General features: G+C 40.5%; 1 protein-coding gene across 2 annotated transcripts; it reads left to right on the top strand.

Annotated features, from left to right (window-relative positions):
- Nucleotides 1-553: 553 nt before the first annotated feature.
- si:dkey-178e17.3 (somatomedin-B and thrombospondin type-1 domain-containing protein) lies at nt 554-25166 on the top strand. 2 transcript variants are annotated; one of them, XM_041786737.1, is made up of 5 exons: nt 554-1016; nt 16491-16673; nt 17077-17167; nt 22822-22980; nt 23716-25166. In XM_041786737.1, exons 1-5 carry the CDS (start codon nt 767-769, stop codon nt 23819-23821), a joined length of 789 nt encoding a protein of 262 aa, XP_041642671.1. In that variant the 5' UTR covers nt 554-766; the 3' UTR covers nt 23822-25166. The 2 variants fall into 2 exon arrangements, with proteins under 2 accessions (XP_041642671.1, XP_041642670.1); XM_041786736.1 differs by having other exon boundaries at nt 16488-16673.

Below are 25166 nucleotides of genomic sequence, written 5' to 3'. Positions count from 1 at the left end.
GGAAGTAATGTCATTGTTCTCCAGGCTTTTCTCACAACAAAGGTGGATGCTCCTAGCCCTTTTGGATAAGTTGGGATCATTTGGCTGGCGAATCTTCAAAAGGCTCTCTACATCAGACTTAGGCTGAATAATGTCAATACAAACTTTAATTTTATTTGCTTTTATTAGTATAGGCTAAGTAGTTGCGACGCTGTCCTTGGTGCTGAATAAGATTTTTTTGATTGACATCTAAACTGATCTAAATGGTTGGAGGGGCTGTGCACGAGTATCCTGACACTAATTTGTTGCTCATTTTTGTATTGATTAAACTTTATCACAGCTCCAACGTTTGAGTAATTATAAAAGTACTTTAAAAGCGTCCACTTTGGGTACATTTTATAAAAAATAAATAATCATGATCGGCATTCTTGGAGCAGAAATGGTCTAACGCCCTTTAAAGACTGATAAGACATGTTGTAAAACGCTCATCTAGAGAGAGGGGGGAGAGAGAGAGAGGTTGGTACTGTAGTTTTTCCTAATAATAAACAGTAGCTTTGAGGGGCGGTGTCCAGCACGGAGATAGAGGAGAGCTGGTGCGCTCTCAGGCTCCACTTTTACGCATCAGTTGTTCGAGCAGGCGTCAATGCAGAAGATACCTCCTATCTGGATTTTTATTTTCAGAATACCAGTGCATTTTAGAAACATATTTCAGGTTTAAGCAGCATCCTTGGCGACGCAAACACCAGCGACACGAGAGGAACAAGTGGACCAAGAAAAAGTTTCTGCCATGGGAGCGCGTGGATGGAGCTCAGCGCGCCTCGGCTTCATCGTTTGTGGATATTTAGCGTTTTTCTGCGGGGAGATTTTCCAGCAGGCTGAAGCGGGCTGCAGGGAGAGAGAGAGCCCGAACTGCTGCACCGGCCGGAACAATGAATGTTTTGAGTACACCAGGAGGAAAACGGTGTGCTACTGTGATACCTACTGTAAGAAAACCAGAGACTGCTGCGAGGACTACCAGAGTGTGTGCCAAATATCTGGTGAGTTACCGAAATCACGGAGAAATACTGATGCTTTTGAGGCTTTAAAGCTTCAGTGGTAGATGTGGTGTGGACTGTCCGGCGAGGATTTTCATTATTGTCCAGTTTGAGTCTGTGATGGCTGGCATCGAGGTGACATGGAGACAGTGAGACATACTACACATAGCTGTCTCCAGTGGGCCCATTAGGGCTGTTTGTTTAGTGACGATCCAGAGGTGACCATTGGTACTGGGATGTTTTTCCCCCAACAGCAGGTTGTTTTTAAGTTTTTTGGGTTGACCCTTGGCATTGAAAGCTTCCAACTTCGCAAAGAGGTGTAGGAAATGAGTAAAAGATCACAAGATCAGCATCAGCAGAGCAAATGATTGCCATGATAAAGATCACAAGAGGATTAATCGTGGACTAGTTGACTACTTGTTTAAAGGGATTTTAAATGTGCTGTTTCTTGTTGACATTCAGCTTTACAGGAAGTATATTTGAGCTGTAAGCGTTCAGATCCTCAAAAATAGAACTTGGAGATGTAAATCAGGAATCTCTTAATGTCCTGTTTTTTCTGTTTTTTCAAGAGGCAGTGTCACATATATGATGGGTCTAGCGTATTTACTGTGATGGTTAGTTGTTTATTTTGCTTTTTATGACAGAAAATGAAGTGTCTTTGTGTTGTAAAGCATTGATTTCAAGAAACAGGTAACTTTTTCACAATTTCTGGGAAGACTTTTTTTATTTTTACATTTTATGGGCAAAAGAATTAGCTGATGATTCATAGAATCATCAGTAATGATAAAGTGATGAACGAAAATACTCTTCAGCAGCCTTTCATGGCAGTTCCCTGTGCTCTGAATTATGAGACGAAGATTAATTGTTCATAAAAAGTGAGCGTGGGTTACCATTTATGCAGCTATATATGGACAAATGAAGGACTGGACACCATGGGAACAGACTGCCAAAGATGGTCAGAGTTACAGTAGAGCTGTGTCTGTCTGAGATGTGACCGAGAGAAAAACACTTTGAACTCTCTTGCAGTATGTTGAAACATTTCAAGTTCACAGAGAGAGTAATTATCAGAGTGTAGATACACTCCGAGTGTGACCTTTGTCTAAAGTGCTCTAAAGTGGTCGCTGCAGCAGGTCAAAGGACACTTTAGACGCTGCACTGATCCCTCTAGTTAGACACGTTTAGTGTGTACGTTTGTTAAAGTGTTGTGGCTTTGCTGTGAAGTCATCAAGACTGAAGTCAGTCACTGTTTAAAGCACTTTAATGAAAGCAGTCATACAGTTTATAGACCTCACTGTTTACGACAAAAGGAGCATAACAACTCTAACAGCAGCATGCTGTAAAAATAAAAAAGAGCCAAACAAGAGCACTGCTGTAACAACACTGTGAATTTTATACTTTAGTATTATATTTAATTTAATTCTATAACTTGATTAGAAACAGCAATAGGATTTCAGTTATAACAGTTTGTTGAACAGATTTTAAAACCATCTTCTTGAAAATATGAACGTAGTAAACTTAACCTGTAAGCTTTTATTTGTGGCTTTTCTGCCATTCCCGTCATTTTATTTGGGGCGGCAGTAGCTCAGTCTGTAAGGAGTTGTGGTGGGAACCAGAGGCTCACTGGTTCAAGTCCCAGTAGGATCAATTCTTGAAATTGGAGTGGGGCTTCTTCTCAAGTACTGCGGAGGTCCCCTGAGCAAGGCACAGAGCGCTGCTATGGATGAGCAGCCCCCACTCTGACACCTTCCCGTTAATGCTTGTTCTTAGGATGCTGTTTCTGCGAAAGCAGGGATGCCATCATGTTTTCTTTCATGTTTACAATTTCTTGATATCTGAAATGACTTGACGACCACACTGAATGAGGAGGAAGGCCACTGGTTGCCCACAACTGTCGTAAAGGGATTACTGCAGTATGTTTTCTTATAAAAACTACAAACTACTGTAGCAACAGCAGAACTACAAATGTATTTGCATTGTGTTAAAACAGGGGATTTTTTATACTGTATTGTCAATTAAATGTGGCTCTTTTAAACCATTTAAAACATTCACTGACGTCATCATGGCTCTTAAATGTTTTTAAAATGATGCAAAAGTTACACATGAAATACAGAAATATTGTTCGTTCATAAAAATTTCATGGGATAGAAATATAGGTTGTTTATTTAACAAGAAAAAATAATGAAGAGTTGCATGGTAGCATCTATTTTGCACTACAAATCTTACTATATGCAACAATAAAAATCACAATTTCACATATACAACATATTTTTTAAAGTTAGCTCAATGTAATTTGCATTGGGGCAAAAACAAAAGATTATGTCAATTAACAATCACATACATAAGAAAAAGATACAGATATATTGACTAAACATGCAGCAACATACTTCAGACACACAACATGTCAATCAAATAGTAAAGGAAAAAAGAGTAAAATGATCGGTCTAAATTGATGTTTTGTATCCACCAATGAGGCAAAGAGGCAGGTATAAAGCCAGTATTTATTACCCATCAGCCAGCTGAGCGCTGTCCAGGCATCACTTGATCCACCCCATAAGTCTGCCAAACTGAAACTTCACAGAAAAATCTGAGGGGAGATCCTCAGTTTGTTGTTGAGTCGTCACTGGTCAGTTCACTGGCAGCGTGGCCCTCAGAGGTCGCTCACAGCTGCATGCGCATCACTTCACTCACGTGTCAGAGGATTTTTATTCTCTCTGTGGACCTCATGTGCTGCTCTGACAGGCCCATCCTGATGTGTCATAGCACAGAAGAAAGCAGGTCTGTCAATGTTCCACTGTAAAGAATACACTTATATTCCAACATATTTCAGGGATTTCATCAAAATTTATACTCTAAACTAATAGGATTTATGAATATGATATTTTTTATAGCACTATATATAAAATCCAGGTTTCAAAGGACTTAACTAAGGTACGGAATTAAAAGAGGGAGATCATTAAATCATTAAGTATAAAACAGATATCAGTTAAGTTTAGATCAAATGAGGAAATACATATATTGACGAATTATATCATAAATGAATGTTAAAACTAGGTGTTAAAACTAGGTTCTGAGGTGCTCCCAGGCAAGATAGAAAGTACTGTATAATCCCCCCAGTGAGTTCTGGTCTACCCCAGGGTCTCCTTCCAGTTTGACGGGGCCAGGAGTCATCCGGATCAGATACCTGAACCACCTCAACTGGCCCCTTTCGATGTGAAGGAGCAGTGGCTCTACTTCAAGCTCCCTCTAGATGTCTGAGTTCCTCATCCTATCTCGAAGGATGAGTCTGGCTCATCTCCGTCCTCACAGCAACAGTCCGGTGCAGTGCCTGCAACACTGCTGATGTGGCACCATTCTGCCTGTCATTCTCATGCCTCTTACTCTCCTGGAGAAGCACTGTGGGCAGCACGACTAGATCTCCACCCTTGCCTGCCTCTCCCTGCAGGTGGTGGGCCCACAGGGTGGTAGGTCCATGCTGTCTTTTTTTGGGGTAAGCCTGACCAAGCCCCATGGAGAGAAGACCGGACACCAGACACTCAGTGCACCCTCCCAGGTCTGGCTCCATGGGGGCACCTCAGTTTCCCTTTTCCGGGTGAGGTAGCTCTAGTCAGTGTTATCCAATTCATGATGGTCTTTTGAATTACTGTTAGTCTGGAACCTCCCCCAGGACCAGTTAGACCTGAGAGACCCTACCAGGAGCCAATGCCCCGAAAACACCGCTCCTGTGGTTCACTCTCATTAATGTGCCTTATTGTCAAACTCTTTAGTGATTACATTAGTAATATTGTGGGGAATATTGGTTCATTTAGGGTGAAAAAATGAGACAGAATGTTTTTAAACTAGCTTATGCTTTATAGCTATTTGAAATTGCCAAATAAGCATTTCTCCTTTAAAGGACCACATTTATTCAGATTTCTCGCCAAAAACTTAAATCCCATTTCTCCATGTGACTTTGAACACATCATAATAAGGTTTTAACTTCATCCTTTAATTGTCAGAAGTCTGAGCCCTCTTTAAACACATCATAATGTATTGGTACGTTGCCTCCTTGGGCTCACTAATTAGTGTTTTTCTTGTCGATTTCAACACAGATTTCAACTTTGGATTAAAATGTGTAGCAAATGGGACTGAGTACAAGGTATTTGAGATTTTTATCACTGCAACTCTGACCAAGACTGAGGAGGATTACTGTACAGCAACTAGAAGCCAAAATCAGGAGTCTATGCAACTAAACAGCTGTCAAAGATTTTCAATGATTTAAAGGAAGGCTGGCTGCATTTTAGTTTAATTTCATTTAAAGACTACCACTAAAATATGTGGTGCCTAACCCTCTTTGGGTTTTCCTTAGTTTGTGGTGTGTTAAATTTGAATCACCCTCTGTAAGTTTTGGAGTACATCATTAGTACATCATTCTGGTTCCGTCTTGGGCAATGTATATAGCTTCCTACCCCATTGTTGAGGTCGCCTCACTGTAGAGGTCTGCAACACATTAGCCCAAAACGGCCCACCGTAGAGGTCTGCAGCCACATCCTCTTGGGATAAGGTGGCAATTCCAATTTTCTTGGGATCTTGAGATTTTTATGTTGGTATCTTAAAATAGCAAAACCAGTTTTCATTTCTCAACAAGTTAATTTTCTTCAAATATCAAGAGAATGATGGAAATTAATTTGTTATCGTGGGAAAAACTGTTGTTATCCCAAGTCTCGAGAAAACAACTTCAGTTTACTTGTCATTACAGAAAAACACAGAGAAGTAAAACTTTTTTCTCTGTCTGCTCAGGAATTCCTTAAAGAGTTCTTTAAGGATTTTAAAATAATTTAACAGCCTCATATCCACTGAAATCTGAACAAGAGATCTTGTCAACTTGCCCATGACCTTAACGAACTTTATGGATGAGTTAACATCAAGTGATGCTGGGTAACACACCTCGACTTCCTCCCTCTGCAACTTGAGCGTCTCCACAGTATAAACACAAACACACAGGGCTGTGGTTTACCTCAGCCTTATCAAAGCACCCTGATGTTTTGTCACCCACATCACACTCGAACTCTATCTGATCCTGATCCTGCAGCTCTGTCGGCGTCTGTCTGTGTACCGTCTGTCACAGTCTGTAATTTAGTTGTGTCAGCTGTAGCTGAGCAAAGAGCCCAGAGTGGGTGACATCAGAGGAGACACAGAGAGGTAGTCAGACTGTTTGCACCACTCAGACACAAACACATGAAGGTCTGAGGAGTGAGACAAGATTTACTCCTGGGATGTTTTTTAAATGAACAGTTGGCAGGGAGTTGTGGACTTTGTTAACAGTGTGGAGGAGTTTTTATGTGCACTCCATATTTATGATACTCTGCTAAGTGCTGTGCAGGATTTAACTAAACAAGTTGAATCATTGGGGGAATATCTAACAGACAGCTTACAGTAAAACAAATTAAGCTCATTTGCTTTTTGTTCCTCCACCAATTTGATTTATACTTAATGTTCTGGAAATTATAAAGTCCTAAACTAATATGCACATATGATTTTGTTTTTTCCCACATTTCAAAGGTACAATATGTAGAATTTTTTGCACTGAAGTGTCTACATTGATTAAAAATGACTTCCCTTGTGTTATACATTTTTTCATAGAGCACTTACATTACTTTCAATTTTTCCAACATTTTTAAAAGCCAGAGAAACTCTTAATTTTTATAGTTGTTATGGACTGTGTGTTGACATAACAAAGCTGCTGTAAAAGACATAAACTGTTTATAGTTGCAGACATGCTGGATGTTGCATGAGATGCTGCTACATAAGGAAGTGTGACCTGCCACTGGAAGTTGCCTTTCTGTTGCTGTAACTCCTTCATGTTCAGTGCTGTTTGTGATTGACCACGATTGTTCTCAGCCTTTGGCTGCATGTTCTGTCACCAAATCTTTCCCCATGACAAGATGCATTAAGCATTAAGATTTGTCTTCACAAGAGAAGAGTGGCCTAGCCCTGACCCTGAAAAACAGGGTCAGGGCTAGGCCATACCATTATCCTTCCTCCATTAAACTTCACAGTTGGAACAATGCAGTCAGGCAGGTAAGGTTCTGAATGCCCAACAGAGTAGTGTGATTTATCCACAGAGCGTGTTTCTGCTACTCCACAGTCCAGTGTCAGTGTGCTTTAAACCACTCCATCCATTGCTTGGTGATAGATTTTGTGATGTGAAGCTTGCATGCATCTTCCCACGCGTGGAAACTAGGATTGTGAATCTCTGCTTGTCAAGATGATTTGATTTGAATCTCTATTCATAGGCTAGGATTTGATTCACTAACTATTCATTAAAAAACATACAGATTTAGTTTGATTGATCCAGTACAAACTGATGATGGAATCAAAATAACTTTTTGCTTAAACACCACTGAGAAAAAAGGGCAAAACAAGATAATTTCATAAAAGTCAAAGCGTCTTTGAGTTATTTATGAAAGAAACTAAATCTTAACCTTGCAAAGCAGATGGATACGCCCGTTTCCTTGTTTCTCACTGGTGAATCCATCTTGCAAAGCTTGATTGAGTTTCAGAGCTACTGTAGCTGTAGGGAGTAAAGCAGAAGCAGCTCCTCTCCTCCTGTACAGCTGGTAGTTCTCACTGTAGAGGGAGGATGTGTAATAACCTCTGATATACCACAGGTTTGCTCATTATTTATCGCTCTTTCTTCTGCTTCCCTTCCTTTACTTCAGGGCGTGGTGTACTGTCATAGCGTCATGTTTGCTTCTTTCCACCTACAATCCCTCCCCCTTCTTTCCTTCCCTGCTTTCCACACCCTCTTCCTTTAGTCTCTAAGAGTAATTCATGTTTTTTCGATTCTGAGCTGTAGCTGAGGCAGCCAAGCTGCTGAAGACTCCTGGCCCAGTTCCTCCTGATACTCACGTATTGCACGCAACAGAGCCAGATAATCCTGGTTGCAAATTCATGTCCATTATCTAGAGTCTTCATGACCAGATAAAGTGTTTCATGCCATGTTTGAATGTAAAAGGTTTCAGCTGTCGTCATGGGAACTATTTCTTCTGTAGGGAAATACGTTTAGTTAAATCAGGAGTCTTGAAGGGATCTAAAACATGAGATGAAGGTGAAAGTTTGTGCTGATATTTGTGGTCTCAGAAAGATGAATCCTTTCAAGTTGTGATTTTATGAGTGAAGTTTTGAGTTTAAATTCTAAACAAACTAAAAGAAGTGACATTGCATTTTCTGAAAACAGCATTGTACCTGTGAGCATAGATGGTAATAATGTTGGCAGTTTCTCCACTTTTCCTTCTTATTCTATGATCTCAGATTTTTCTTCTGGTGAACTTGGCAAAAGTTTGCATGTTGCACAAAATTATTTCCAAACTCTTTCCTTTCTTTTCAATCAGTGCATAACCATGGACTGCATTGCAGGTGACTTGTGCAATCTTCTTATAATGAAAGTGCTTCATAATGTTTTCTGTTTGCCAGTGCTTGATGTTGCAATTCTGTTGAAATACGCTTAACATTGATAAAACACGCATTCTCATTATGACACACTCTGTTATGTCATCTGCCACTTTCTTGTCTCTCTTTTTTTATGGCACGTCTTGCCTCTGGAGACACACTGCCTCTCTCCATCCTTTCCAGCAGGGATAGCCTCCCACTTTAAGATGCATGTGATAACAACAAGATCAGGAGGATTGTAAGGGTAGTCAACATAAAATCAACCACATTTCAGGAGTGCACATGTGACCATGAGAGATTTTTGAGGCACATTTAGTTGCATTTTTGTGTATTTTACATTGTCATTAACTAAACTCAACATGGGCAATGCTGATGTCATTTTCACCTCATTTCATACATTTAACCAAAGCAATCACTTCCATTATTAAAATGCGATGCCAATCTGCAAGGACAAAAAAGAAGTCCCAGCCCCATAGTCCCTTTCCCACCCAAATTGAAATTCCCATCTTGGAGGCAGAAATATACATTTTCACTGACCTTGTACGTCAGAGAGACTGTTTCATATTCAGTTGCATGGACATATTTTACATTCATCTGAGAAAGCTCCCACAGAGGCATTTGGGAAAGGCAGGACTTTTAGAATAACATCATGGAAGTTGATTGGACGAATGTTCTAACATATTTATTACAGGCCAATCAGAGCAACAAGACAAAATGAGGTAGCAGCTCCAGTTCTAACCTAAGCTGTTTAGACTAGTGCTGCGATAGTTCATGAAAGTAGGAACTTCTTGGTGGCTAAATTTTGGGAGACATGCAAAAAGCAAAAAAACACTAAAGGGGCCATCTACATGGAGAAGAGTATTCGCAAAAATGTTTTTGTCTTATCAGCATTTCATCTACATAGAACAGAACCGTCATTTTCCCCCTTTAACCTGCATGCGCTCACCCCACCATCTACATCAATGATGGCGGATTACATGATTGTGCTCATGCTGCAGACTGAGCTTATTATGGCTCTTACAGCAAGATCTCCTGCTCCTCTACTACCATGAGCAACAAATGAGAAAGTTTGGGGTAAGAGAAAAGTTTTGGGTGTGCTGTCCCCACAGTCTTCCTCTGTTTTTGGTATATTTATGTGGCAGTGTTACAGTGCCCCTTGCATCCCTGAACAATCCCCTTACAAGAACTAGATCACATTTATGAACTAAAAAAAAAAAAAAAAACAGCAGCAAATGCTTTTCATTATGTTAAAGATGTTTTTGTTTTTCTGTCAACCTGCTTTGGCATAAGTTTATGATCGTTATGGGGGGAAGGGGTTAGTTGTGTGAGTGGTCATGTACAATGGTTGCTAGTGGAATGATTAGCTTGGATGTAGCTACAGCTGCCATTTTGTCAGAACTGGACAAAATTTCTTTATTAAAACAAGGGCAGAGAGTCACACTGAAAGCTTTTGATGACAGAATAGATATTTTTGCTCTCCTACCAATCTGCTTTGGCATGAGTTTGCAATTGTTACAGGTGGGGTTTGCCATTGTATCCAGTGGCTGCTGCCGTGGTAGCTATTAGCTTGAGTGTAGCTGTAGGAAAGCGGCAGTTTAATCCAAACTACACCGCACTGTATTTTAAAACAAGAGCATAGAGCCACAACCAAAGCTTGCCTTGGCAGAGAAGTTGTTTATGCATGTCTCTAGACTGGTCTTGTCATCAACTTTATTTACCAAGCAGCAAAAAGAGAAGTCCTGACCTTCTATGCTTTCTATGGCAGCTTTCCCAGATAGCTGTGAAATATATCCATGCAATGGATATATATAACAGTCGATCTGATGTGGCTCTCTGATTTAAAGTTCACTTTTCCAACAATGATGTCTTTAAAAGTGGGTAGGTGATCCATTGTTTGATATTTTTGTTTGCTCTTTTCTTTTTCTGGGTTAATTATTACGTGGAGTGAATAGAAGAGTAGTATAGTGTATTTCTTTAGTTTGTCATCATGCTAACATGAAACCCTGCAGTTTGAACAGAAAATGTGTTTCATCTGTTTGTAATGAACCCTTTTAATGAGTTGGTTTGTTTAGCTCCTCTTTTCAAGGTGTCTACAGGAAACATTTACATGCCAGCCTGTTATTAGGCCACAGTCTCATGTCCTTCACTTCTATTAACAACCTTCTGGGTCGCCCCTGTGCGTCTCAACATTACAAGCCTTGTCTGAGGGGACCAGGGCTCAGCTCTCTCTAAGGGAGGGACATTGCCTGGCTGGAGAGGTTTTTTGGGGTGCAGTGGTCCCTCAGAGCAGCTGACCATCTGGATCCCATTATAGAGGAGGTGGGGGCCAGATAGAGGGGGTGGGGGAGTTAAAAAGAGGACTAAAAAGAGGAAGAGACAGATGGGGGAGAAAGAACAAGGGAGATTGGGGGACAAAGTGATAATGGGAGAAGAAGATAAAGCAAACTGGGTGGGCAAGTCTGATAACTCTTTTGTCACAGAAGCCCGAAATAGGAAAGAAAAAGTGAAAGTTCTAAAAGGCTGTACACAACGCTATTATCTCACTGTAGCAAGTGTAACAGCAGATTGGGCTGACAAGTCGGCAGATAAAAGTGCTAAGCTGGATACACATTCAGAGTTTGGTTCAGTAAGTTAAGTTTGTCTGAAGTGCTGCCAACCACCAAAAATCTGCCAAAGTGCTGCAGACGAAGCCCAATCAAACTCTTATCACTTTCAGCTATCTTTTTTAAACTATGGGTGCACTTTTAAATGTTTCACACACAATTTAAGGAACCATTTCTGAAGCTATCACAGTTCAGAAACATCTTAGAGTTTAGTTTATCAGGTTAAAATCAAACAGGAATGTCTAATTGTTGTCAGATTTCGATTGGAATTGTGCGCAGAAAGAACTATTTCACCATGGCTGTTTTTATTATTTGAAAAATGGTAGATTGCAAAATGTTTATTCAAAGTCAGAAGCTAATGAGAAACATGGTTTCAGGTCAGGGGCAGAATCATCTGACCATCAAATACAACATTATGATTGGCTATTTTGTTAGAAGGATTAGAATTGAAATATTTGTCTGTGCCTCAGGCTATTAGTAGCCATCATTGCATTTCACTGTGGCACATTACATAATTGTGACTTTGGGCATCTTCTTTTGGAGTGCTTAAAAGGAGGGCTAAGGAGATTTATGGTACTCTCTGATATAGGTACAGTAGAGAACAAACATGAAAATAAAAGCTGTAATTGTGACCTTGTAATTTCTGCAGTTAATCTTGATTAATCTCCCCCTTTTGAAATTCTGCTAATTTTTATGAAAACAGTTTTGTTTCATTTTAGTTGTTTGTACTGTCTTAAATCAAGAGTAATACAGACCTGCTTTTATTTTGGAAGAAAATATTAAGTAATTTCATTTTTTCTTCATGAAAACTCATTGATACAAACAATGTCTTTCAAGAGACGTGAACTTACCGGCCGATATTAGGCCGATAATATCGTACATCCCTAATTGATTTTAATAAATCATTTTATACTGAATGATCTGTATTCATGTAAGCATTGATAATGAAACTGCTCACAAATAAAATACATAAGATGAATCTACCTACTTAAATTCAGCAATAAAATGACAATTATTCTCTATAATTTAAGATCATAGCTTTATTGTTAGCTGTACTGGCTTGGGGATGGATGGATGGATGGTTCTTGAAATATGTTTTCCACCTTTTATCGACTTTATTTAACAGACATATATTATACTGTGGCTGTAGCTAATGCCAGATCAACTAAATTGACAAATTTTTCACTCTCTGTACCATCTCTGACAGGCTTCTTACAAACGCTGTCGTCAATTTAACACATTAACCTGACACTAAGAAGAAAACAGCAACAACAGACATTTTCAATCTATCTGGTGCTATATTAACATACGTATGTACACTGCTTACTGTCAGCTGCAATGTTTTTTTTTTTAGAGACGTTCATTTTTTGGTCCCAGTGGATTTTCATTATTACTACTTATATGAATATTAACTATTGAGTACAAAAACAATTAATCAGAATCTGTTTTATGTAAATGCGAGTGCTTTTTAGAGTGCTTTTTATTCAGAAAATCCAAAGTTCCCTTGCATACTTGTGCCTGTGACGCGGTCTTGCCTCTGGCAGTATGGTGGACACATAAACTTATCACAGTCTTTGAGGTGTTTACCACTTTGATGTCACTGCAGCGCGCTTAAAGGCGATGCAGGCGCTTGGGCCCTGTGCCAGAGAGGGATCATTCTAAAAGCAACTCATTGTAGCCAAGCACAGCCAAACTGGTGATGGAAAAGTAAATCAGCACAGCTTGGTATTAGGCACTGCTAAAAGTCAAAGTGGAAAAGCCCCATCTTACTTGTGACCACCAAACTGTTTCAAACAGTAGAAACCAAACCATGCTTCTTCTTCTGGTGAAACAAAACAATGCTTATTCCTGCCAGTAAAATCCTTAATTTTGTTAGTAACCTAACAATCTTAGCTTCAGAGATATAAGCCAATGCTTTTGGTTTTGGTTTTGACCAAGATACACCCTAAAATCAAGTCAAAATCTCAGGGCACACCATATCCATATCTGTACAAAAAAATACCTTTAAAATATGTTGCAGTTGTAATATGGTTGTACAAATTCCCATGGCACATCTAGACTTGTCAAAAGGTGCACCAATGTGCTGCAGAACCACTGCCATAGGCTATCAACCACATTACAACGCACTTTTGAGCCCTATTATTTTGCTGTTTGTTTTTTCACGAGTTACACCACTTACTGCTCAACCCATAGACTCCTAATTATCTCAAAACAGTATGAAAACATGCTTAAATTCTTTTGGCAAATTTTTCAAAAAACATTTTTAAATGTTGCATTACATTTTGATAGAAACCCCACTACATTTACCAGATTGTATTGCTTGTATCAATGTTTAAAGGTTGCTGTGACATGAGTGTTGTGCTCCAAAAAGCACACATCCGAAGAGCACACATCCGAAGCCAAGTGTAGATAAGTGTAGACCCCGTCTCTGTTTAAATATAGAAGTCTTCTCTTCTTCAAGAGGAAACTTTTAACCACTTGAAAACACTTTGTAAAAGTATCAGCTGATGGTGGAGACAAAGGCTGAACATGCTGACAACAAAGCCATGTGTTTCCTGTATTGGGGTTGGAGGTCAGAGGTGGTGGTGGAGGTCGGCTTTCCAACTTTCCCGTCAACAATGGAGACAGGGGACAGCAGGCCGTGTCAGGCAGTCTGCTGGGTTATCATGTGGGTGGTAGGAGTGTCACACTGCTGGTACCAGAAACAGAGCAGGGGAGACCACCACAGTTTGGTAATTGCCTTCTGACCCCTGCTGGGTCGGGGGCACCAGGCTGAGACTTCCAGACAGGGCCTCTGTTGGTTGATCAGAGGCGTAATCACCCTGTTCCCCCCTTGTGTGCGGGAACTCGCTGACCCTATAGATTTGACTGCAGTAAAGACCTAAACTGATCTGCTTGGTTGTGTTTTTTATACCACAAGGAGGAAAAACAGCAAAATATGAGCTTTTCATGTGAGTGTAAGAGGAAGGAAAGGCGAGGAGTTAGGATAAGAAGAGGTGGAGGAGGCTGGAGAAGGAAGCTGATGTTTGTCTGATTGGATTACGCCCCTCTATGTTCTTCCTACAAAGTTCATGTCACTCAGTAGTCGACAGTGTAATGTGTGTGTCTGTGTGTTTTAGGGTGATGACTGAAGGTGGAACAAGCCCAAGTGGGTGGGTTAAATCTGACTGAAATTGTTTTGGATGTGTGTATGTGTGTGTGTGTGTGTGATCTGGGAAAGGCGAGTGTCAGGTGGGCAGCACTAATGTGCAGGAATGCAGAGATTCCACAGTGGCTTTGTGGATCGGCTCTGTCACTGAGACTGCAGCCCCCCTCCCCTCCCTCTGAAACCCCAACAGGACCATGGGAATGAACTGAACAGGCGGCACCTTGAAAGCTCTCTCTCTCTCTCTTTCTACTGTTCACACACACATAGTTATTCAGTTGCAGCATTGTACAGCGGGGGGGAGTGTGTGTTATAAAGACAGAGTTTGGTAGATTAGATGGCGAGGGTGGATTAGATTCAGTTATGGTATATTTATCCTCTGGCTCCCTGTAATTTCACCCAAGAACATCTAATAGCTTCACGCTGTGTGCACCTGCTCTTATTGTATTCAACTTTTATTGTCTATATCACTTTAAAAAATGCTCCTCAGCAAAAATTAAACACTGGATGAAATATTCTGATGTAAATGAGTAAGCTGAGAAGACCTCTTTCCTCATTTGTTGATGAAGTTGGCACTTCCTCACCAACTGACCAGGCTGTTAAATGTCTTCCGCTATTAAATGTCTGTGTTGGACGAGGCCTGATTACTCCTGGAGATGCTGGTTAGCCCAGCTTCCTCTTAGCCTGATGTAATTGGTTCAATCAGCCTACTGAGCAGGAAGCCTGTTTGCTACTGTTGCGTGGCGTGCTGTATGTGTGTGCCAACAGGAGGCAAATTGGACCCTTATGTAAATGGCTGCACACACTTGACCTGGGCTGCAGACTTCCTGAGTCTGGGGTCCTGCTCTGGGGATCTGACATCAGTAAATGGTAATGACCCACTCACTTGTTTGCTGCAGACCTACCTGAGTAAATAGTCTGTGCAGTATTATGCAACTCTGTATCTGGGTGTGTGCTGAAGTCACTCTTTCAGCCATGCAGTTATGCATGAAAACAAAGATTAAAGGGACTTTTTAAAGTTTAAACTATCTCTGAGGTAAAGATCAGTGTGTCATCAGGAGGAGAGCATGTGTTTCGACGGCTGGATGGAATAAAGACCAATGTTGAACCGAAGCAAACTCTTGGTTTCAAAAGTGAAACATACACTAGTGCCTTAAGCCTGCAGTGTTTTGAATGACCAGTAGGAGTTGACACCACTCTTTGCAAATTTGAACCATATTGACCTTCTGCATCTGATGTCACAATGTCTGTCCTGTCCTAGCTTGTGAAAGGGGTATGTTGCTTACTGGATTCAAGTGCTAAATTGATACTCTCGTCCACATATTCCCCATGATAATCTGTAATTAGCATATTCAACCATGGTTATCTCCTTTTGTGCAACTGGAAGCCATCAAAGTCCACATAACTGCACGTTTTGAAGAAATAAGGCTAAGAAAGCTTTAAAAGCCAGTTTTACAAAGAAAGCCAAAAATGCAAAACTACTAAGGAACATTATGTCAGCTCAAACTGTAACTTGTTGCTAAATAAATCCTTTATTACATCATCTCCCATCCTGGGGTCTGGAGGGGCACCAAAGATCTCAGGGGCATGAGGCTTTGTCTGGTCTGAGGTTGAGGTAATGTGGCTGTGACTGTCAACCAGTCCAGGTTGTACCCTGCCTCTCGTGCAGCTGGGATAGACTAACATTTATTCCAGCTGCTGCGGGCAGTCAGCAGGAGGAGCTCTAAATATTTTGAGGCAGCTGTTTCTCTGTCAATTATTGTAAAAAAATAAAAAAATCAAAGTCAGATTGTATGCAAACAAATTGGAAAACAAGCACAGCCTCTCTCTTGATTTATTATACCTGATAACCTTTTATTCAGGATTTAATGGTCTCATTTTCTGGTTTCAGGTATTCTTAAAAACAGTATGGGTCAGACTTTGTAAACTACTGTCGCATTAAGAGAAAACTAACATTAAAACAGGGTGTGTATGAGGTTGTGGCTTCCTGTTATTGACATGGCAGCCAGTCAGCCAGGCACCCTTATCAGCCACTATGTAGTGATTTGTATCTACCCTGCCTAAATGAATACACAATTGAGTAAATAAATAAATGCAAAAATCTAACTTAGGGCAGCTAAAAGGGAATCCATGGTTTAAGGAGGACGATTTGACGCCTCTTCCACTTATCATTCACAGCCTGTCTTACAATGAAATTCATTGCACTTTAAAGTTTTTTTTCCTGTCTTCAGACTTTATGCGTTTATCTGTCACATCCAAAACCTCTTAGCTGATCTCTCTGTCTTCCTGCTTCCCCAGCAGCCATTGACTGTGTGGTGGGCTCATGGGGTCCTTGGTCATCGTGCACATCACCATGTGGCATTGGCAGCACAGAAAGAATTCGCCAGGTGTCTGTTCCTCCTAGAAACGGAGGCACACCATGTCCTGACCTCAAACAGCGTCGAGGATGCTTTGGAAACAACGCCATATGCAGTAGCGCGAAAGGTGAGAACATGACCTTTTCACTGGCTCTAAAATGCATACATATATGCAAGCACTTACTCTGCTCTGAACCCTGAAACATGTTAATCTGGTATTTCAGTATTCTCTAGAGTACCTCTTTTCAACACTTTGTAAGTAACACATTTGGAAACATCTGGTCTGAAGCCTTATCTCCAGCTGCAACATTTCAAACGTCTTACTTGTACTCTACATACTTTCCAAGAAATGAAACACCACCATAACACAGATAAACACTTTAACAAGTAAAGATTTCCAAGGCAAATAAAAGTAGCTGGAACCTTTACAAACTTTCTATAGTTAAAGATAACACATAAGAAAAAAGACACTAATGTTCAAGACATTTTTTATCTCATTGTTGCCTTTTTCATTCCCACCTGACCCACAGAGGTGGCAAAGATCCTGCCTGATTCTTTCAAGAGGAACTTCAAGGACCCGTGGAGGCGACCACACATGCTGATGAAGGAGGAGAAGGCCAGGTAAGGCCTTAATTATCAGACCACAAACAAAAAAGCAGGACTGCTCTCTGCCCACTTTGTTTAAGTTTGTATGGGCTTTAATTTGCAGCCCATGCAGAGGGGGTAATTACAGCTGAATGAGTTGAGTGTAGAGCTTAATTCTGATTTGAAGTCCAGTACAGATGATTTATGATTTATCTATTTCAATTTATTTAACCAGGAGAACCCCACTGAGATCTAGAATCTCATTTACAAGAGTGTCCTGGCCAAGACAGGCAGCAGCACAATCATGATGAGTCTCGCTATACAAAAGAATTTCATTTTAAAATGCTATTGATGTTGTTAACCTGAAATATTAAGATTGTTTTACCAAAGGCATCTGTGAATGTGATTACACAATCACCAAGAAGAAGAAGTTTTAAAACTTGTAACAGTTGTTATGCATGCAGAACATGCTTAGCATAGCTCTCCTTCACATTTACCCCTTCTCCACCAAGCCAGTTCCAGTGTTGGTGCTTAGTTAGAGCTAGAGCTGGCTGAGAGTTGGTTTGATTTTGGAATTGACAAAACAACGTTTGCTTTTCCACTGGCTGAATCTGGCCCCGACAGCTACGCAATTACATCTCTGTAAATGCAACTGTGCGTCTCTGTTTTCCCAGAAACACTAATGTCTGGCAGATACCTTTGCTCTACAAATATCGCTGTTTGCTTTTTTGACTTTCCCTGAAATCCAAACTACATTGGTCCAACAGAGTTTTGTGTCTATGGCCAGGAAATGGTGACAAGTTTTGTTCTTTCTACCCTCCTACCAAACCCTTTGCTTGCTGGATGTGCATTTGAAGTGAGACTGCGCTCAAGGAAATCTCAGAAACAAAATGGAGAGAGAATTTCAGTGTTGGTCTCATCCAAAGATTGATCCAAATAGGCTACTGGACTTGGTCAGGGTTCATGAAGACATTTTGCTTCCAAAAGACTTCTTCAGTTCTGAGAGTGAAGTCGCCCTTTTGGATCAAACTTTAGATAACCATGACCTGCATGAATGAGAACATGTACACAGACAACAGTGATCTAAGTGATTTCCAGCAGCCAGGGCATCTGTTGTAACCTTATTATAAACCCTGCCTCTGTGAGTTTTTGTAGACACTTCCTAAGTATCTACAAAAAAGTGTCAGCAAGTATTTATATAAACTAGAGCCCTATGTGGGACTCTTTTCTTAATCCTGCTCCCACTGGATTTCTGACCATTACTGCCCACCCCCACAGTGCGTGCCATCCGATCCTGCCCACATCCTGCACAGATTCTAACAATCCCTGTTAAATACTCAGAATAACAGTGTGTTTAATTAAAGGAATGATAATATTTATCTGTTCACTTAAGCACCACCTTGACATCGTGTCCTCCTTGAACGAAGGAAACTGTAAGAAAATAACCACAATACTCACATCCCTGTCATGCGTAACAATGCCACACATGGATGAAATAAGCAGCTGGGAGTCTCAGACTAATTCAACTCCTGGTTTTTAGCTCAATAATAACAATGTCAAAGTGATAGTCACTGACCTTAATTACATATTGTCTATCGTAGTTTGATTTTTAGTCACACCTGTTGTCTGAGCCCCAGAAAAATTGTGCATTTTTGTGCAGATAAATGATCATATTATTGGGCAATAATCTAGGTGTGTTGATCAGATTTTTCATAATCCCATCATAGTGTTTATCTGTTAAAGAATATCAGATTATATAGTTTACATGAATATGTGGGTAATAAGGTAACTCCTGTGCCTCTTCACAAGCCTTGTGCTTTTTCATGTATCAGGCCCAGAAGCTCCTTTCTGAAGTTTTCTGATGTATCTAGAGTTTATCCACTTTTGATATCATTATTATTCCTTTGTTTTGTTTCAGTTTCAAAGGTCAATCTAAGATCAACTTTGTGCTTCAAAAGATTACAGAGAACAGACCGAGGCCAAGGTTGCCAAAGCACCCAGAGCCTTGAAACTGCTTTGACTGTGTAACATTGTCATTGAATATCAGCATCATGAGCTGACCTTTACTGATAAGACAACCATAGTTCATAAAGAAGGAATGCTCCACCTGCTCTGATGTCTTATTTGATCAGAGCTGATTGCAGATGTTCTCAGAGCTGGAAAAATAAGAGACGAGGGAATAAACTCATGGCTGGCTTCCCAACAACCCACAGCTCTTCACAGTGATTAAAAAAGACATCAGATACCTTTGTTTTGACTGAAATACAAAGCATGAGGGGATTGGAAGGACATTACTCATAAATGTGATCCATTCAGCAGGGATGAGACTGACTTGGTGAGACATCTGGTGCATGGCGTTGTCATGGATGTTGACCAAGGAATCAGGGGGTTAAGATAACATGATATGATGATCTGCTGTTGTCTTTGGACCTCTTGTCATAGTTTTGACATTATAATTTGGAGTAGGGAATTTGCCAGAAGAAGTTCTTAATTTTACTTGAACATGTTTTAAAAGAAAGACTTGAAGTGTTGTTGGTAATTATTTTCTGATAGAATGAATTAGGCTTAAGTCATCATTTCCCCTTTATCCTACTATCTTTTTCCCTGTTGAATAATTGCCAAAAAGCGTTTTTCCAGTGTGAGCGGAGTGGAGTAAGTCCTCACCAATCTCTCTAAGAAAAAAGAACTGCAGCTTCATGTTTTCTTTGACAAACCACCCCACTGAGGATGGTGTTTTGTCGCAGCTGACTGAATCAGACACAAAATAAATAGTGCAGAAGTTCAAAGTGACTGCCAGAGAACACAGAGAGCCTAAAAACAAGACTTTATTATTGTAACCAGTGAACAGATTGAGCTGTGTTGATACTGGGATACCGCAGGTGACCGTGACACTGCTGGATCACCTTCAAATGGAGCTAATCTCTTATCGGAAAGTTTGGTTTGTCCTTTGTCCGGATTAAGTTGTGATCAAGCACTGCTTACTCGGCGGGTGAAAACTTGGCTTTCATCAAAGAGGCCATGTTGGATTGGCTTTTAACTCTGGAACAACCTCAAGGGAAGGGAGGGAGTTATACTTTTAGTGTTTAAACCTTGTTTATGTATCTTTGTTTTCTTTTGAGTATGTTAAATTTTATTGTTTGGTATGCAAGCATCAATCATAAGTGTTAAAAACTGAAGCTGTACATGCAAACAACTGCACTTCCTCAAGTGTCTTCTTTAGGCTGGCTTTGATTATTTCCATTAATTCCTGTACTAAAAGTCCATTCTTACAGCAAAAGTACACGTTTGCTGCCTGGTTCAACAAAACAAAATGGAAAACAATAGCTCATTTCTGTGTTGGTTCAAATTGTTTTTTTTTTCTAGATTCAACCATCTCACGTTTTTTAGGCTTAATTCATACATTTTCAGAGTTTGGGGCATCAGGGAGTCACCGCCATGTGAATGCATTGTTGTTTCCCAGGATGCTTAGGGTGCTTTCACATCAGGATTGTTTTGTACCCAGGCACGACTGCCCCCTCCTCCATTTTTCCCTGCTGACCTGCTTCCACATAAGTAACACTGTTCCATGCTCAAGCACACTTGCATATGTACATAATCCGATACAGTAGATGGCAGTATGTATGTAGTTGGTCTGAAAATCCACCATTTAGCAGAAAGAAGAGACAGCACAAGCAGGTCGACATATGTTTAGGCATACTTTTATTATATTTAAGACACCAATAATGTCCTTCTTCCAGCATCCGCATCTACCATGCAGCTCAGAGTATCTAAAGGGGTCTCTGCTCCATAGACACAATGTTTTTTGAAAAGTCAGAAGATGCCTAGACATGACTTTACAGTTCCACTCTCTGCTGATTACCCAGTTCTTGGGCCTGGTATGCCCAAGACCACATGACGCGTGCTTGAGACCACCTCTTCAAGCAGACTCAGGCCCGATGCCATGTATAGTATGGCTGTGCTCACACTGAACAATTGTATAATCTATAACCTGACAAACCACTCATAGACAGCAATTGGGAAAGAGCAGAGCCTTTGAAAAAAAAAACTCAGAGGGTGATTGGATGAACATTCTGTCTGTCACATCTTTAGAAGCCAATCAGAGCAACAAAACACGTGACGTAGCCGCTACCAAACTGCGCCCCTACCGAAGGAATAAATTCCATACAGAACTGCATGAAGCGAACCATAGGGACTGTAGACATGCTAGTACATGACTTTTGTCATTTTTGAAAAGAAAACAACTCAATGCTGTTCTTTGTTCCTCTTTAAATGAAAAAATGTCATCAAGTTCTGATGAACATGGTGCTATAGCAGCATCTACACTAATGTCTTCAGCCATAATTGTACCAGCCTCTTGTTGCTGCTTGTGTACGTGACGACTTCGCTGCGCCCGAAAGTACTGCTCCTCAACGCTGATTGGTCTTGTCACTTCGGAACCAGGCCCAAACGGTTCAGATGGAAGCTTTGCAAAATGGATTTGCCAGTGAGAAACACGGAAACAGGTGTATCCATGGCCCTAATGTTTACCTTGGGGCTAATTGCTTATCAAAAGTTTGGTTTGTCAAAGCAAGTGGATTGGCCAGATTTCATGTCTGATCCATCTTGCAAAGCTTCGATCTGAAATGTTTTTGCCAGGTCTGAGAAAGGACAGACCAATCAGCGTTATTCAAGGAGAATGAGGCGGTAGCTACAGGTAGCTTAGTCGTACTGCAAGCCCAAAAACAAGGGCTGCCAATGAGGTGATTAGCTTAGGTGTAGCGATAGAGGCAGTTTTTTTTGTCATAACTTGACAACATTTCTTTGTTAAAAGAAAGGCAAAGAACAGCATTAAAGCATTTCTTGGCAGAAAATATGTTTTTGCTATTTGTCTAATCAGCCTTGGCATGAGTTTGCAGTATGGTTTAGTTCTGCAAACTGGTAAACAATGGCTGCTGACGAAGTAATTAGCTGATGTAGCGATAGTGGCAGCTTTTGTCAAAACTGGTCAACATTTCTTTGTTAAAATAAGGACAAAGAACCCCACTGAAAGATTTTCTCTGATCTTTTTGTTCTTCTCCTGATTGGATTTGGTATGAGTTATATTCACCAACTAGTTCCACTGATAGTGAACAATGAAAACGGCTACCTGTCAAGCTCTTGTTATGTAGTTCACTCACTGGAGCTGCACATTCCCACTATGTCATATATTTTGACGGTCTGGTCCATAATAAATGTGACAGGCAGAACGTTTGTCCAATCCCCCTCAAGAACTTTTTCGAAGGCTCTGCCCTTCCCAAACGCCTCAAATGGGTGGTTGCCCAGATGGATGTAAAATATGTACCATGCAATAAATATATGTAACAGTCTATCAGGTGTGTCAGGCTACCCTAAGGTGAAAGTGCCCATTAAGCCTGTCCCAGCTCCAACTCTTTGTCTGTTTCCTGATTTGATGGAAAATTAGCTTGAGATAGCAATTCCAACATGGTGACTGCCATCAGTTGGCTTCATAACAGACATCACTTAGACCCATGTTTAACCTAGTCTGTGGTAGTTTGTAGATGCTGCTGTGCTTTCTGTGAATAAATGGTTTTCACACAAGAGCCAACTGGTTTTTGCCCCCTTTAAATTCTTTTGCTAGATTTCAGAATCAAATATAAATGGATGTTGGCAATGATGTTTGACTCCTTTTTTCTCTTTCCTTCTCCTTGCAGTTACTGTGTGTATCTGCGGCTTAAACAGGCCAGTGCAGCGTGTAAGCTCAAACTGTGGAGTGCTCAGCTGGTAAGAGAGAGGCTGGTCTGTGCGGAGTGTCAGAGTGATGCCATGTCCAAATCAGACCGCTGTGGAGGCGACGGCCTAGAGAGCACCAGGTGAACTAAATTATCAGCCAAACTCGAAGTAATGAATTTTGTCCCATACAGCAGTGTTTCTCAACCTGGGGATCAGGACCCCATTGAGGGTCATGAGACACTGAGAGGGGATCGCCAGATGACTTTCGTTGATATAAATTAAAATCATGGTCATTTGTTGAGATTTCCATTCTAATCAAAGTAATGTTTAAAAAATCCTTAAAATGAAAGACTGCACATGATAATTCTTGAGTGTTTCTTGCATTAAAAGGGTACCGTTTTTTGAGTTTAGGACAGTGGTCTTTTGATACAGCTAAGCCCTAACTGGCAGAAAGACACAAGGGATGGTCAGGGCAGGAACATTTTTACAATTACATTACTACTAAAAAAAAAAACCTAGGAGCAAGGCACCCATCCATCCATCCATTATCTAGATCGTTTATCCTGTTGGAGGCTGGTGCCAATCCCAGCTGTCATTGGGCAAGAGGCGGGATAAATGCTGATCTGGTTACCAGTCAGTCACAGGGCTGACACATATACAAACAACCAGGCATACTCACGCTCACACCTATGAGCATTTTTAGTCTTTTAACCTAAGCAGTATGTTTGCATTCTGAATATCTTGTATTATATACAAATCATATTGTATGCCATGATAATATCAAATGTTGCATAATGGTGCAGAAATTTCTCACAAAGTGGATTGTAATAACACAGATTGTTATCGATTATGCTTGATTTGTTTCTTTTTTGTAGAACATTCTGGTCAGCAGCCTCAGTCCCTGGCTGTCATGGTTCCTGGGTGCGAGAATCATCTTCTGAGGGCTGCCGCTGCCCTCCCTACTCTGTGCTCTTTGTGTGAGCCAACATGTTAACCCCAGACATCCGCATGCAGGGATGAGATTTCCCTCAACGCCTCCAGCTTACTGTGGAGGACCATGCCAGCCAAGCCAGACCGCTTCAATCCAGATTTCTGGATGGGTAACTCAAGGAGATCAGCAGCATCCTGCCACTTTTTCTTTTCACCTCATATTCTGTACTGTATACACTTTTACCAAGCACACTAAAGTTCTTGCATTTTACAGCCACATTCTCCTCCAAAGCACACCAGCATCTATATATGCTTTTTTTTTTACCTCTAAATCTTTGCTATCTACCTCCATCAATACAATGGCATTTGTTAATGCATAATGTATAAATATATAAATATATTATTTTGCTTTATACATTTTTTACTTTTGATTGTTTATGCGTTATGTATATGTGACTATATAGCTACAGTTTTAACTATACAACAGTATAAACACCAAAAGCAGTTGCTGCACCCAGTTCAAGCCCCGGTCCTGAGGATCTTTAATTACCTGCAGGTTGGAGATGCTAAAAACTGGTTAATCCAAAATGTGTCCATCACTATAACCCTTGAGTCAACATTTCTGTGTTTTACACTTGTGTCCTTTTTTATTGTTTCTCTCAACAAAAAAATCAGTTATACTAGGAGGTCAAGATGGATATCAGGTATTACCTCTCAGGTGCAGAGATTTGTGTCTTTGTCTCCCAGCAAGCATCAGCTTTCTTGTCTGCATCTCCTGGTGTCAGTCATTGATGTTTCTACTAGTTTAAAGTGACTCAAAGCTGACATCAGTCCCATCTGTTTAGACCTGACTTTGTTGGAGAGGAAAAAGAGCCATTTAAGAGAATTTCATTGTGGTTCTCTCTGTCCTCTGTGTCCTAGGATTGCTTAATAACTGTGTTGTTTTCACTCCCTGACCCTCTCAGAAAACCTATTACTTTCACAAGGGAGTTTATTATCCAATATAACTATCATGCACAGCCACGTTCCTCCCATTTTATTAGCAAAATCTCCTCCCAGCACTCCCTGAAGCTCCTTCGTCTGCTCTCCCTGTCCTTCATGTCTTGTGGTATTTTCTTTGAAAGTATAAAACTCTGCTTACCTGCTCAACCTTTAAAAGAGTGCTTTGCTCAGTACGTCTTTCCCCATCTACATCTGTAGGTTTGAGATGAGGACATGTGTGGTACCAGTGAAAAGCTTTTCTCTCAGGAAAGCTGTGATTTTCTCTTTCTCTCCCTTCACTGTGTCTGTGTTTGTGTGTTTATTTATTATAAAACAAGTGGCGATTTTGTTAGTGCAGCACAGCATACTCTGTATACATCTGTATACATTACTGAAAATAAAAACTATATTATCA

This window comes from Cheilinus undulatus, linkage group 5 (assembly GCF_018320785.1).
Source record: "Cheilinus undulatus linkage group 5, ASM1832078v1, whole genome shotgun sequence".
Taxonomy (NCBI): Eukaryota; Metazoa; Chordata; class Actinopteri; order Labriformes; family Labridae; genus Cheilinus; species Cheilinus undulatus.
Note: the sequence above shows the minus strand (reverse complement) of the source record. Positions and strands in the feature narration are given on the sequence as shown.